We start from the raw sequence: 13,235 nt of genomic DNA on the forward strand, positions 1-13,235 counted from the left end.
AATTATTGATATTAATTACCTGTATGGCATTATACCCAAATACTCAAATTCAAGTTAGATATACTGTATCCCTGTTGGGCCCTTTAATACACACAATTATGATCTTTAAAGGGTTGAAATGGTGCATGCTAGCACTGTCTTTATTCATCTTGTTCATCAATCACATTGTTTTAGCCCTTTTCTTGTTTTCCCTGAAAAGTTGGGAAATAGGAAATTCAAATGATAAAATTCAATAAGGTATTGTTCATTTCATTCTGTCAGGCCATCATAGATATGGGTACTAGAATGTTTTACACATTCCTTGATTTTAAATGCTGAAAAGACAAGTTGGTGATATTTGAGGGGGAAAAAATCATAAATGAAAAATGATACAGAACATGTTTTTTCATATATGTATCTGGAAATTCATTTTGTGACTTCAGATAATTGGTGTTTTCATGACTCTCAGAAATCAAAACTGATTTACGTACAAGTGGTAGACATCAAATATCTCCAGTCTTAACCCTTCTGAGAAACAAGCTAGTACCTTATTTTCTGAATATAATATAATGGGATTTTTATTCTTTACTTTACTAGCTGATAACCTGGCGTTGCCTGGGTATTTCTTTATCCCAATCCTGAAATTGCTTGAGGCTTTCCAGAGTTAAGCTGGAACACACACACACACACACACCAGGGGGCCATTGAGAGGGGCCTTTCTTCCCCCTGCCCTCTCCCTTCCCTCCCATGCCCATCATCCCTGCCCTCTCCCTTCCCCCTCCCATGTGCTTCTCTTTCCCGCTCTGTGTATGATCCTGGCACTTTGCCCCAAGTCCACCAGGGGGTGCCTTCTGTCAAGAGAAGGGAACATCAGGCGCTTCCCGGGCGAACATCATGGCTGGCTTTCCAGACGAAGCTGTGAAGGAACTGACATCACAAACAATTGCCACTCTAGGACGCCGCACTCACTCTCCTTAACAGCCCAGGCATTCTAGAGTGATGTGGAACACACACAGACACACACACACCCCAGGGGTGTCTTTCCCCACCCCCAGTATTTGTTTCCAGAGGGTAAGTCATCTGTGTACCAAGTTTGGTCGAAATTTCTTGAGGCATTCCAGAGTTATGCTGGAACATACACACAGCCTTTTATACATATATATATAGATAGATAGATGACATAGAGTTTTTTTCCAAAACAAGCTTCTTAGAATTACTTTTGTTGTTGTTGTTAGTCGCAAAGTCATGTCTGACCCATCACGACCCCATGGACAACATTCCTCCAGGCCTTCCTGTCCTCTACCATCCCCCGGAGACCATTTAAGCTCACTCCGACTGCTTCAGTAACTCCATCCAGCCACCTTGTTCTCTGTCGTCCCCTTCTTCTTTTGCCCTCAATTGTTCCCAGTATTAGGCTCTTCTCCAGTGAGTCCTCCCTTCTCATTATGTGGCCAAAGTATTTGAGTTTCATCTTCAGGATCTGGCTTTCTAAGGAGCAGTCAGGGCAGTGGTGAAATCCAATAATTGATTTCAAATGACGTTTAGGACAATGTGCAAACTTCTCTTTGGAGTCCTTCAGCTATTACAGAGAAATTACAAGCATAACTGGCTGAAGTTTTTCAAATGTATTTTAAGTCTCAGATAGTACTTGACTTAATAATAAAAACTCAGAAAAATAAACACTAGTTAAATACAGAAGTGATTTTTTAAAATAGTTACGTTCCAGCTCATGAGCTTTGTGTGGTAGAAGCATCACCTAAAATGCCAACAACTATAGTATTTATCTGGTTTTCTCTCTGATGTGAAAAAGCAGTGAACTAAAATACATTTAAAGTACAAACTGAGGAAATACAGGTAGTCCTTGACTTACAATAGTTCATTTAGTGACTATTCAAAGTTACAATGGCACTGAAAAAAGTGACTTATGACTGTTTTTCACATTAACAACCTTTGTAGCACCTCCATGATCACGTGATCAAAATTCATATCCTTGGCTACTGGTTCATACTTATGACTGTTGCTGTTTACCAAGGTCATGTGATCCCCTTTTGCGATCTTTTGACAAGCAAAATCAATGGAGAAGTAAGGTTCAGTTAACAACTGTGCTACCAACTTATCAACTACAGTGATTCACTTAACAACTGTGGCAATAAGGGTCATAAAATGGAACAAAATCCACTTAACAAATGTCTCACTTAACAACAGAAATTTTGGGCTCAGTTGTGGTCGTACGTCTGTATTCTAGCTGTAAAAACATTTTTTTAAAAATTCTGTAAATGTTGTTAAGTAGGCCAAGCGTTTTGTTTTAATGGTGTGCTAAATAACTTAACTGAACTTTAAATCCATCCAGTAACAAGAACACTTTGAGTAGATTACAGGTAGTCCTCAATTTATGAACACAATTGAGCCCAAAATGTAAGTTGCAAAGTGAGACATTTGTTAAGTGAGTTTTGCTCATTTTGGGGGAGAGGGGAACCGGGCAGCGCGAGTGACGGGTTAGCACACGCACCCAGCTCAACTTGTGCAAGTTGAGTTGTGCACATATGTGCACGTGTGCTGGCCTGCTGCTTGTGTGACCCGGTTTCGAATAGGCTATGGCCTGGGGGGTTAATTGATTCCGGGAGATTGGATAAGTACCAAAAATGATGAGTACCAAACAAAATTTTCCCATTAGGAATAATGTAGTGAGTCACAAGGCAGCCGACACCAACAAGTTATAGCTTGTGCATTGAATACCAAACAAACAATGAGTATTGGGACAAAAATTTTGCATCAAAATGTGCCAAATTCCATTAGTTTCAGAGCAGTTGAGTACTAAGGTCCCACTGTATTATGAAGATGATTATCATTGCTTTGCACGTACACTGAAAGCTTCTGTACCGGAGACAAATTCTTTGTGTGTCTTGGCCAAATAAATTATTCAATTCAATTCATATCCTTCATTTAATTGTAGGCATGCAAATCAGAAGTAAGCTCCATTGAATATATAGATCACTGCCATCTTCAGCTGCATACCAGGTTGTGGATAAATATTTTGGGATAAAGGGATAAAGATGAAATAATAATACAGTACAATATACAATAAAATACTGAAGCACACATCCCTTAAACCTTAGACTCTAGAAGGAAATATGCTTTATTTATCTTTTTCTGACCTAAATTTAATCAAATTCCTTTCCCATGTAGAAAGCAGATACTATTTTTTTTTTAAAAAAGGTGAGAGATACATTCTTTAGAGACAGTTGAAGAAATTCCTGTGTTCTGGAGACAGGTGCCTGGTTGTCTCCTTTTATGATTGCAAGCTACTGTCTCCTGCTTCTGCAGACAAGATTTGCATCAGTAGGTCGTTTTTTTTTTTCATCAGTAGTTAAGAAAAACTCAATGCAAGAAAGCAAGATCCATCAACTTCGTAGGTTGCATAATATTAATATTTTGAAAAGTATAGCAATTTGAAATCACTTTTGTTATCCAAATATTTTGAGAAAAACAGTAGAAAATAAAACTGAGGCCAGCCCAAGAGATATTCTGGGAATGATTTATTAAATATAAATTTAGGAATTAAAAAATGTGAAATGCAGTTCAAGAATGTTTCACCATACTTACATGTGGAGCAATCTGAATTTGGAGGCTGAAAATTCAGCCTCCAAATTTTGTGGCTTAGTTATCGTTACAGAATTGTAATCTTTCCCTTTTGCTATTACTACAGTTTTATATATTTTTTTAATGTGATCAAAACAGTTCTGATTTAAATATAGTGAATAACACTGTATTAATTAGAAGTATACATTTTGGAACTTTTTTGTTTTTTCATTTTAAACCTTCCCCAATTAAAAACCCTGGAAAAACATGGAACAGTTAAAAATGGACAATATTTGAACTCCCTGTAAAATCCCATAACTGAAACTATGCTGTTGTACAATGAAACTCTTACAAATACATGTTCCATAGTTAAAACCAGCTCCCAGTTTCTCCTTCACTTTTGCTTCCCCAAATACAATGGCAAAAGGAAAGTAAAAAAAGAAGCAGGCTCAGCACAAGAAATGAGATAAGTCAATTTCTTCTATTGGGAATATTCCCAATATTGTCTGGGAGGCTATATATTAGTAGTGGAGCAGAGGTGGGTTTCAGCAGGTTCTGACCAGTTCTGGAGAACCAGTAGCGGAAATTTTGAGTAGTTCGGAGAACTGGTAGTAAAAATTCTGACTGGCCCCACCTCCATCTATTCTCTGCCTCCTGAAGAGGAAATGGGGATTTTGCAGTAACCTTCCCCTGGAGTGGGGTGGGAATGGAGATTTTACAGTATCCTTCCCATGCCATGCCTACCAAGCCACACCCACAGAACTGGTAGTAAAATTTTTTGAAACCCATTATTGTAGTGGAGTAAGCTTGGTCAAGGTTCCTGTGGTCCAGTAAAGATGCTATTTTGAGGAAGTGCGGTGTTTTGGTTTTGTGGCCTAGAGGCTAAAGCACCAGGCTAGAAACCAAGAGCCTATAGGTTCTAGTCCTGCCTTAGGCATGAAGCCTGGCTGGGTGACTTCACACTGTAGTTTTGTGTAATGCGTAAAACTATCCCATAGGAAACTCTTTTTAAAATCCATTTACAATTGGTTTTCTCTTCTGCAGTACAAAGCTCTCGGCAGCCGTGTCATATCTTCATCTTTTCTGACACTGCAGTGCTGTTTATAATGTCTTGATTATTTCCAGAAGAGTTCCTATATAAATGCCTCCGAGTGCTAATAATCCATTCTGGAATGTTGCCTTAACAGATTATTTTCCCAATAAGAAAAAAAGAACAGTAATGCTGGAGGGTGGGTAAGGGGTATCAGGAAAGACACACGGATGACAGTCTTTATCTGGAGTCCAAAATTACGTAAGTAAGACAGCATAATGAAAGTCAGCGAAAGCCTTATATGAAAGCTTCCTGAAAGAGCACTTTCTTAAATTAGATTTATTTCTTTTTTATTTTTATGCTTGAAGAATAAATTCAACACAGAACTCAGTTTATTCACCCTGATATTGTTTTTCAGCTCTTCGGGTCAACACAAAGAGCTGAAGATTCTTTGGACTGCTTTCTCCATCCAGTGAGGATTTTGTTAACGCCATGCCACCATGCATGTTGCATGACCCCGTGTCCTCAAAGAGCTCCTGAGTACCGGGCTACTTTAAGTAGAACTTTTCTTTCAGACTTTATCAGTGGAGCCTTACTCGAAACTACTATATCTCTGGGAGCAAGAAGTGGCACCTTAAACATTTCAGGAGGATCTACTGGAAAGACCATGTTAAAAGGTAATGAAGTTATATAATTTCTGATGGTCTGCTTGTGAAAGTTGTTATATGCGGAATATTTCTCCAAAGAGCCATAGGTAAGCCAAATGGTGTGTGCATTCGCGCATGCGTGTATAGGACAGAAGCAACTTAGAACTAAGGAGAAATTTCCTGACACTTAGAACAATTAATCAGTGGAACAACTTGCCTCCAGAAATTGTGAATAATCCAACACTGGAAGTTTTTAAAAGGATATTGGAGAACTATTTTTCTGAAATGGTATAGTGTTTCCTGTCTGAGTGGGGGGGTTGGATTAGAAGACATCCAAGGTCCCTTCTAACGCTGTTGTTGCTGTTGTTGTTATTGTGTGTGTGTGTGTATACATACATATATATTGTAATACATAGGCATACACACACACACACAGACACATATACTGTACATGTATACATATCCTTACATACATACACACACAAATGCATATATACGCATACACACATAAAAGCCAACATTTTTAGAGTTCAAATGTTGGATATTTTAAGTTTTCCATAAGTATTATTTTGAAAAAAAGAAACCCAGAGACTCTGATTTTTATCTTCAGAATGCAGAGAAGCTGTTCACAACATTTTTAACCGATAATTTAAAGGCAAGTAAAATACCAGATTAAGATTGCCCATAAATATATGTTAAGATTGCCCATAAATAGATGTTAAGATTGCCCATAAATAGATGTATAGTGATATAACGTTTTCCTACTAAAAATGATCAAAATATAAATACAGAATTTGCAGATTGTGATCAAGCTGACCTAATCAGCATCTATTCATTAGGTCTGGGAAGTTGACATGGTGTTTTCGGAACAAGTTGTTTTTATTTTCTTTTGTATCTAGGTTCTATAGCCAATATGATTAATCTCATCACATGGATTATATATTCTTTGACTTTTTTTAAAAAAAGAATCCCTCTTCATAGATATGCCATTTCACCAGGGATGGTAAAGTTTAGTGTCCATAAATATATTATTTTGTGGAGTCTCTCAAATTTCATGCTTTTAGGAATGTTAACTGCTTTAGATTATAAAGTCTCAAAGCACTGGGTAAAGATACTTAAGTGTATTTTTATTGCAGTTTATAGTGAAGTAAGACTCCATGTCAAAGTGGTTCTTAATGAAAGTACAGTCCTCATTGTTTTGGATAAATTCAGAATACATGTCTCTTTCGGTGTTAAATAATTAGGTGTTCATTATGTTCCTGAAAACTGATGGTCAAAAGATTTATAAAATGAGGAATTAAATAAATGCATTGTTCAGTTTTGGAATGTAGTAGATTAACATAAAACTTCAATGAATAAACATTGTTATATTTTAGTGTCTTGATTTGTATAACGCTGTCAATCTAGTATGTTGTTGCTATAATAAATGCTGTAACGTTTATTGAAAAACTAATGTATGTATCTCTACAACTGTACAATACGTTACTAAATCAGATTCTAGATCCTAATGGTTGCTTCTCTATAGCAAATTGGGAGATTGTAGGATACAGAGAAGAGTAAGAGTAAGAGTAAGAATATATTTAAAACACTCCATTCCCTACTTTCCAATCACATCTTCCCCAAACACACGGGAAATACTTTTAGGAAAGTCATGATTTCGACCATGTATTGTGATATTATGTTCTTAAAACGTTACCTTTTTTTGCTATTTTTCTCCTATACTGTTTTGTTAGGTAACCTGTTTCCCCGAAAATACGACCTACCCTGAAAGTAAGTCCTAGCGCCCAATATAAGCCCTACCCCCAAAATAAGCCCTACATAAATTCCTGAAGCCCTCTGACAGCAAAAAGGAGATGGGTGTCTGTGTGTATGACACGCACAAGTGAGGTTAGTCAGTGGATGACTTCCCCTGAAAATAAGACCTAGTGCCTTTTTTGGTGACAAAAAAAATATAAGACAGGGTCTTATTTTTGGGGAAACACGGTAATATATAATGGGCATTTAAAGAGTCATTCTTGCCATGGTCCTCTATTTCTAAGATTATTTAGCACTCCTAATCATTTTATTAATTTATACAAATTTCTTTTTAATGGGCAGCACAGTAAAGAAACATGATTTGTTTGTGTACTTAAGCACATCAAACACTTTAGGGAATAACTTAAAATATTAAGCAATTTGTTTGCCAGTGTTCTGCTTCCTGATACTATAATCGTGCTATCCTTGTTACTCTTTCATTCCACTAGAACCAAAGTATTATATTATTGATATTTTTTGTGAATCATGTCACATTTGTCAAAATTATTGAACTCATTTTAATATCTTGCACTAAAGTTCAAAAGATGCATCATATTGCCACATGATAAAAATAATGGTGTTTGTTTTTGCATGAAGAGATAAATACTCATGTAGACCAGAATTAATGCAAGTAAATATCTTGATATGTGAGGTATTAAAATGAACAAAATGTGTATTCATTTATACTTCATTAGACTTTGAAGATATAATCAATGACCTCTTAGGTGGAAATCTTTACAGTTCTTCATTTTGAAAATATTTTTTTCATCTAAATAGTTTAATTTTAACCTTTTCCTCTGAAAAAATAATTAGTTCAAAATAAATTTGGAATTTTGATAATATAAACAAAAACAAACCCCTACCTAAATATGTCATGTACTAATTAGGAACATGTTTGAATTTTTAGAAATAATCATGATTATGATTTCTGATATATTTTGACAATTTAAAAGGATATGATTTATTGCCTATTGCTATGTATGAAAACTAACATAGTACAGTATTGATTATTAGAACACTTTGACATCACTGAGTCTGTTCCAGGTGTATTGATTTCCGTGTAGCATAAATGTGTTTGTCTTTTTCTTGTAATTAAATCAAATGCTAGTCTTTGTAATTTTAAAAAAAGTATAATTTATCTTGTTGCAGTCATAGTGTTTCCGCTTTTATCTGGTAAGTAGGTAACCTGACCTTTATGCCTCTTGCCTTTGTGACTTACACATTGTATTCTAATTGTGTATTTTGATAGTTCTTAGTTTCAGCTGTTGCACAACAGTGAATGCAAGTAAATGTAGCGTGTTTTATTTCTCTGCTTTGGAAAGCATCTGTACAAACTGACATTTTATAAGAAAATGAATAGAAAAATTCAGTTTACTGGTAAGCTTGATGGCTTATATATCTCATGTCTTTTTCATTTAAAATGTTTTTGAGATAGAAATAATGGTATGGATTTCAAAGTCAGTTGCTGTAAATTATTTGTGGAAAGTTTATCTAACATATATGTATTTTAAAATCATTTTTGACAGATTTTGGCTATATTTCTGAATATTTTAAATGCTGTAAAAATTTAATTGTAATGAATTTAGTTTAGTCTGTTTTAATACTAATGTATTTTATTTAATACATATGACTACATGTTCAGTATTATAACCATGGTCCGTGTTGGTAATGTTACTGGATATTAGGAATTTTGTATCAGGAATAATTATTTTCGTTTAGATGGCACTTGTTGCTTTTTCCTTCTCCCATAACAGATAATTTCAAGTTCTCTTGAATCCTTATTTGCCCTGTTTGAATATCACAGTCAGTGATAGCTGTGCAAATTGCAATACTGAGGAGAAAATATATTTACCAGAGAAAGTGTAGAGTTATGATGTGGGGAACAGATCATCCTGAAACATTTTTTTTTCTGTCCTTCAAACCAAATTTTGGAAAATCAGAACAAAATGTCTACTGGTTGTTTTCTCACAGTATGGTAACCAAGATTTTAACAAGCCACTGGGTAAGCTTAATTACACTGCTATTTTTCATCTAGAATTCTTGGCACTGTCTTGAGGATTCCAGAAAGTTAGATAATAATAGCTGCCCAGATTTAATATTAGAATGTCATATAGCATTCTTATACAATATTGCAAACAAGGGTTGTGGTAACTGGGGATTGTAGAAAGGATATTAATTTTTAGGAGTTTCCCATGGTTTACAAGATTATTACTCATTTATTTGCATGAGGGGGGAAAAAAAAGAAAAATTAGTGCTAATAACTTATTTCATTGACAAAATTAATAATGACTTAATCAATAGTAACTTAATTCATTGAAAAAAGAATTTAAATACAGGTAGTCCTCGATTTATGACTACAATTGAGCCCAAAACTTTGGTTGGTTGTTTGAGACATTTGTTAAGTGAGTTTGCCCCATTTTACGACCTTTCTTGCCGTAGTTTTAAGTGAATCACTGCAGTTGATAAGTTAGTAACATGGCTGTTAAGTGAATCTGGCTTCCCCATTGATTTTGCTTGTCAAAAGTTTGCGAAATGTCATCACATGACCTTGGGACATTGCAACCTTCATAAATATGAACCAGTTGCCAAGCATCTGAATTTTGATCACATGGTCATGGGAATGCTACAAAGGTGGTAAGTGTGAAAAATAAGTCACTTTTTCAGTGCTGTTGTAACTTTGAATGGTCAGTAAATGAATTGTCATAAGTCAAGGACTACCTGTAATATGTGTTCACCAGAAGAATAATACGTTTCACCAGAGTTTAATTTATATTGTTGTACATATTTTTATTTTAATACAATCTGATTAACAATTAAACAGTTTCATGCTATTTGTAGTACTGAACTAGCTATGATTTTCACTTTAGTCATTGATGAGCAGATTTAAATTATAGTTGACTATAAAAAATAATGCTCTGTAAAGACTTGGAAAGAGGACACTTTGGAGCAGAAATATGGCAAAAAAGCAGGGTTTGTATAAACAATTTCCTGTTGATTTTTTTCCTTTTGGTTCAATTAACACTCACAGAGCTTGTTCTTTCACAAACAGGTGGAGGCTAATCTTCTTTAATATAGAAGTGCAAATTTTGTTTCCAGTCAGACAGCAGGAATAAGTCAGTTATAACTAATAGCAAATTGGATGAATACAGTATACTTAGTTTCCTCCCCCCCATATTTCTTATGGAAAGTATTGCTTATAAAAGAGGTATAAAGAAATCACCAATGGGTTTTTCTTTTTGTACCTAAAAACATCAGAATTTAGCCCTGTATTATTAGTTTATAATAAATTAAAACAACAATAATCCCTCCAGTTTCTGGCTCCTGTAAATATGTATTTCTGATACAATTAGTCCACAATTGGCCACAACTGAACCCGAAATTTCTATTGCTAAGTCAGACAGATGTTAAGTGAGGTTTGCCCCATTTTACAATCTTTCCGGTATAGTTGTTAAGTGAATCACTTCAGTCGTTAAGTTAGTAACACAGTTGTTAAGTGAATCTGGCATCCCCATTGACTTTGCTTGTCAGGTGACCACATGGCCCTGGGAGACTGCAACTGTCATAAATGTGAGTCAGTTGACAAATGTCTGAATTGCAGTCACATGACCATGGAGATGCTGCAATGGTTGTAAGTGTGAAAAATGGTCATAAGTCACTTTTTTCAATGCATTGTAACTTCGAACAGTCACTAACTGTTGTAAGTCAAGGACTACCTATAGTTGAGACGTAAAGAGCAGAAGCAGATGATACAATTATTTGAAGGTATAACCGAGTTGAGTGCCCAGAATGCAGATGGGATCTGTATTATAGGTTCCCTTTTTCAGGCCAGTTGTAACTTCAATCTGGGTTATAGGTTCCCTTTTTCAGGTCAGTTGTAACTTTGAAGAATTGCTAAGTGACAAGTTATAAGTCAAGAACTACCTGTAGTATTGGTACCTCCTCATAGCCATTGCTTGTGTACTGTATTGCTACCACTACTTTTTTTTAATGGGTAATGATAGCAATAGCAATAGCGTTTAGACTTATATACCGCTTCACAGTGCTTTACAGCCCTCTCTAAGTCAGCCTATTGCCCCCAACAATCTGGATCCTCATTTTACCCACCTTGGAAGGATGGAAGGCTGAGTCAATCCTGAGCCTGGTGACATTTGAACTGCCAAATTGCAGGCAGCCAGAAGTAGCCTGCAGTACTGCACTCTAACCACTGAGCTACCACAGCTCATGATACTTTTAGTGGTGCAGTACCGCTATTGGACTCTTATATCAAGTAAGATTCAAGTGCTAGAATATGTTTTTGGATTTTGGGGTTTTGACTGCAATGCTCAATTTTTTTCAATATGTTTTGTTCAATGTAATATTCACTGCAGTACATCATTTATAAGTGTCAAAGCAATTTTGCCAAAGCAATTTTCATCTCTGCGGGGAGGACCTTTTTTTCTTTTTTTACTGTACAATTACTATTAACACCCTACTGTGTCTCATTATTTTTGGATATTTGTTGAACTTGTAATATTCAGATTGAAAATAGATGAATCTGAGCTGTGACTACATATTAATCTTTATTATTTTAATTTATTGTATTTATTAGAGAATTAACCTAATAAATAGCATTTTTGAAACTATTAGACTAAATTCTTATTTGAAAATGTCTGAAAATGTCACTACAATTCTAAAAATGCCCTCATCACATGGTTGTGCAATATACTTAAAGCTGAATAGAACATTTATATAATTTGATCTAAGCAATTTGAACAAAAAACCATCTGATGAACTCTATTTTTAATATGAAAATGGCAACAAATCACATTGCTTTTTCTATAAATATATAAAAATTAAAACCTCCAATGACGGCACAAACATGAAAATGGCAGAATAGGTGTTAGGGAGAAACTTCACCACTTTAAAAAAAATAATCTGTTGGCTCATGTTCTAAATCTAAGCTTAAAACAATCTATATTAAATTCCATATACATGTTTTTCCAAGAACAAAAAAAAGTTATTTTTCCTTAATGGCTTTCTGAAATGATAGTGGACTATTGTAAATATGACCTCTCCCCTGTGGGCTGTCTTTAATGCCTTTTGACTTTTTATGTATTCAGTATGAAAAATTCCTTTCTTTTTAATAGTTAGGAAACACATGAACAAAACGTACATTTGGCAACCGATTAATAAAAATCCTAAAGGGATTTTTTATTTTTAGATGTCATGATTAGACTAATAGTTATGAGACCAAGTATATCTTTCCTTCTCTGAGGAATTTTTTGTTTTTGTTGTTGACAGCGTACTAGATTGGATCAAAAGATTTCTTATTAATGCTAGCTTTCTTAAAATAGAAGAAACTTAAAAAAAAATCCTCTTATATTTGTCTTTTTGTTTGTTTGTTTATTTGTTTGCAGTTTGGGAATTTTCCAGAATTTCCTTTTTGGTAATGTTGGTAAAAGAGTGTCATGGGATCCCCTTTTTGATTATAAATTTGTTACTGTTAATAAATTATAGGTGCTGAATTTAGTATTAAAAAAATTATAATGTCACCATGCAATTTGCAGTTCTGCGTTTTCCTTGCCTCCTTTTTGTTCTGCTTGTGATGTGCATTGTGCAAAACAAACTAACTAAAACCAGGGGGAAAAACAATTCCTCTGGAATAAAAATATTTTTAAGATCTGATAGCTAAGACCCAAATCTTACAGTATGCTTGTATGCATGACTTGTTAAGGTCAGAAATTACATTAATCAAACATTAAGTTCAGAAGCTGGTTTTCATAAATAGCAACATCATCCTGAAACAACGTTATTAGACTGTATGCATATTCATCATCACAATCTTGCCAATGAAGAAGTTGTACATGGTTTTGTTGATCCATTAGGAAAAAAAGTCACTTTAATGGTCACAGAATGGAAATACCTTAATTACATGATGGACACACTGCAAGTAACTCACAGTGACCCTTTTGCATTTCTACAGTAAAGAGTTGCCAAACATTCTGTTCATAGATGGAACATTTGTAAAAGTTGAGATTATTTCGTTCCTCCTCTGGTCCATGCCATTCAAATGTTATAGGAGAGATCCTGCAGCTTTCCAGAAGTCTTTTGGAAAAGAGAGTGGTTTATGGTTTATGGTGTTCCAAAGGTAAGTCAGCGTTAGATGGTACATTCCAGACATGATCCTCAAAGGCTAAAAGAAATTTTTTAAAAACTATGCTTCTTCT

General features: G+C 34.9%; 1 protein-coding gene across 9 annotated transcripts in view; it reads left to right on the top strand.

Moving 5' to 3' along the window:
- PLCE1 (phospholipase C epsilon 1) overlaps positions 1–13,235 on the top strand; it is a 137,556-nt gene that overhangs the window by 50,167 nt on the left and 74,154 nt on the right. For 7 of the 9 annotated variants that reach the window (XM_034430402.3, XM_060683014.2, XM_060683013.2 and 4 more), the window contains one exon: positions 5,007–5,265. In XM_034430402.3, the coding sequence (XP_034286293.2) occupies positions 5,007–5,265 (259 nt within the window). Of the gene's footprint in view, positions 1–3,194; positions 3,319–5,006; positions 5,266–13,235 lie in introns of those variants that run through there. The other 2 variants (XM_087871711.1, XM_034430408.2) reach the window with 2 other exon arrangements.

Source organism: Pantherophis guttatus, chromosome 6 (assembly GCF_059756535.1).
Source record: "Pantherophis guttatus breed Tessera chromosome 6, ASM5975653v1, whole genome shotgun sequence".
NCBI lineage: Eukaryota > Metazoa > Chordata > Lepidosauria > Squamata > Colubridae > Pantherophis > Pantherophis guttatus.